Genomic DNA, 3,046 nt, shown 5'->3' with positions numbered 1-3,046 from the left:
GCTGCAGAATTGGCATTTATAATCCAATATTTCTTTCTCAGGTGTGAGAGAACATGGTTTCTGCCAGCATGTCCGAGCTGTTCGTGTATGTGTTGAAGGATAAGTGTGGAGATGTGAACATCTTTTGGAAGTATTATAGGTCGCTTGGTCTCCTCAGGCATTGCAGACTTGTCCAACCTTCCTCCAACCCTCAAAACTCCATCGTCCATCACAGGATCTAGCTTGTACAGGCTGCTGAATCTATTCAAGCGCTTTCCAGCAGGTGATGTCTTTCCAATTCTTGACATTTCCTCTGCATACCTTTGTTTCTGCCAAAACTCAACAATGGCCTTTTCTGCTTTCAAGAGATCATCCAAGCCTATGGATTGTCCACAAAGTGATGTCTTGAATATTTTCATTTCATTACATACATTGTTTTGGCTCTGAGTGTCCTTATTCACGCAGGTGGGCTGTATCTCTTTTCTTTTTGCAATAAGCAAGCGAAGGATATTCTTGAACTTCAAGAACCATGCTACTGCCAACTTTAGCTTTGTCCAAGTTGAGAAATAGTTAAGCAGTTGGCTGGTAGGATTTTCATTCTCTTTAATGACAGTACTATAAACAGTGGTGTTCCTTTTAACTTCAAGGTCATCGAGAGAGAGAGACATGGGTCCCAGGGACTCTTTAGGCCATTCCTCTTCTTTCTTCCATAGAAAGTCTGGTCCATGGATCCACTCTTTGCACTTCACCAATGTGCTGGCACTAACCCCTCTTGATGCTAGGTCAGCTGGGTTCTGCTTTGTTCTGATGAATTTCCACTGTTTTACATCTGTGTTTCCTCTAATAACAGAGATCCTATTAGCTACAAATGTGCGGAATCTTGCATTCTCATTTGCAACGTATTTCAGCACTGACTGACTATCAGTCCAAAATGTTGAGCCTTTGAGATCTAGCTCCAAAGCTTTCCTTACCATAATGTCGACTCTGACTGCTAGCACTGCAGCTGTAAGTTCTAGACGTGGAATTGTGACGTGCTTAAGTGGGGCCACTCTGGCTTTCCCCAACATGAAAGACACATGTACAGTGTGCATATCATCAGTCAGTCTCAAGTAACTCACTATGCCGTATCCTTGTTCACTAGCATCAGAGAAATGATGCAGCTCTGCTTGCTTCAGCATTCCAAAACCAGTTGGCTTTACACAGCGTGCCACTCTGAAATCTTCTATCTCGTCAAGATCCTTTATCCACTTTGTCCACTTATCCACTGCAGCCTGTGGTATTTCCTCATCCCAACCACATTTACTCCTACAGAGGTCTTGGATAAGAAATTTGGCAGGTAGAGTAAAGGGACTCAAAAATCCAAGTGGATCATAGATGGAGCTCACAACTGATAGCAAGTTTCTTCGGGTGTGGGATTTGCACTTGACAGTGATATTGAACTTAAACACATCATTCTCCACGCACCACAACAATCCAAGAGCTCTTTCAGTGGGAAGCTTTTCCCTGTCGAGATCCAATTCCCTTACATTCTGAGCTCTGTCTTCCTTTGGAATATGTGCAAGAACAGTACGACTGTTACTCACCCATTTTGTGAGGTGGAATCCTCCTGTTTGACAGAGAGATGTTAGATCTTTCACCAATTCTACTGCTTCATGCTCTGTTGGAAGGGACTTCAAGCAATCATCTACATAGAAGTTGTTCTCAACCGTGTTTATCACCTCAGTTCGAAAACATTCTTTGTTGTCTTTGGCTGTTTGCCTCAGAGCAAAGTTTGCACAGCTGGGGGATGAGACTGCCCCAAATAGATGTACCATCATTCGATGTTCCACAGCAGGCATGCTGACATCACCACTTGGCCACCAGAGGAATCGCAAGAAGTCAACATCTGATCTTGACACTCTGACCTGATGGAACATTGCTTTGATATCAGTCATAACTGCTACAGATTCTTGGCGAAATCTGGTCAAAACATCAAAAAGTGTACTGGTCAAATCAGGACCCTGAAGAAGTTCTGAGTTGAGGGATTTACCTTGAAAAGTAACAGCACAGTCAAAGACCACCCTTATGGTCTGTTTTTGAGGATGGTATACACCATGATGTGGGATGTACCACAATTTACCATCTGATCTTTTCAACTCTTGTTGCGGCACCACTTCAGCATAGCCCTTTTTTATGACTTCTGTTAGAAATTCAGTATATTCGGTTTTGAATTTTTCATTCCTCTTGAACTTTCTTTTCAAACTTTGAAGTCGCTGTTCTGCCACTTGGTAATTGTTAGGCAACACTGTGTCGTCCTTCCTAAAAGGTAGATTAAGAGTGTAATGTCCATTTTTTAATTTTATTGACTGTTCTGCAATCTTGATGAATCTTTTGTCTTCTATAGACATTTCAGCCTTCTCTTCACTTGAACGCTCATTAAAATCATGGTTGTATTGTTGCATCAACATTTCTTCCAAGTTCAAGATAGAAATTCTGTTAACAACACCACCATCACAACTGTTCCTGTTTGCTGTGTTTTTGCCTTGTAAAGGACCATTAATAACCCATCCTAGTAGGGTCTTAACTGCATATGGCCCATCCCCTTGGCTATTAAGGATTTCCCAAGGTTCAATGGCTTTGGGAGCATTGCTTCCAATCAACAACTCCACCTTGGCTGGAATCCTAGGAAACTGTACCTGACTCAGGTATGGCCATTTAGATAGTTCTTCCTTTGTGGGAATGTTACAGGTGTCAACAGGCATGATCTTTTGGGTGTATACTTCTGGCAGGTGGATGAAGTTACTTTCTTCCAGTGAAGACACTTCCAACCCACTGACAATGTACGAGGGCACAGACTTATCCTGGCTCATTGTTCGAAGAAGAATATTGGTCTTTCTTCCAGTAATGTTGAGTTTCCTCATAAGATCCTCTGTGCAGAAGCTTGCCGAGCTACCAGGATCAAGAAAGGCATATGTGTGCAGAATCTTACTTCCTTTTGAGCTTTTAACCTGTACTGGTACAATCGACAACAAACACTCTGTGTAAAACTGCATGTTTCTGACTCCAGCATGCTTACCATCTTGAAGGG

The 3,046-nt window shown here is 42.3% G+C and overlaps 1 protein-coding gene across 1 annotated transcript in view; it reads right to left on the bottom strand.

The window, feature by feature from the left end:
• LOC130091266 (uncharacterized) overlaps positions 1-2,091 on the bottom strand; it is a 2,576-nt gene extending 485 nt beyond the window's left edge. Inside the window, exon 1 of the mRNA XM_056259081.1 lies at positions 1-2,091. This exon is cut by the window's left edge and continues 169 nt beyond it. Coding sequence (XP_056115056.1) covers positions 1-1,913 — 1,913 coding nt within the window. The 5' untranslated portion in view covers positions 1,914-2,091.
• Between the last annotated feature and the right edge of the window lie 955 nt (positions 2,092-3,046).

The sequence above is a fragment of the Rhinichthys klamathensis genome, unplaced genomic scaffold, assembly GCF_029890125.1.
Source record: "Rhinichthys klamathensis goyatoka isolate OS25496 unplaced genomic scaffold, OSU_Roscu_1.1 h1tg000165l_1, whole genome shotgun sequence".
Taxonomy (NCBI): Eukaryota; Metazoa; Chordata; class Actinopteri; order Cypriniformes; family Leuciscidae; genus Rhinichthys; species Rhinichthys klamathensis.
This window is presented reverse-complemented; position numbering and strand designations above follow the sequence as displayed.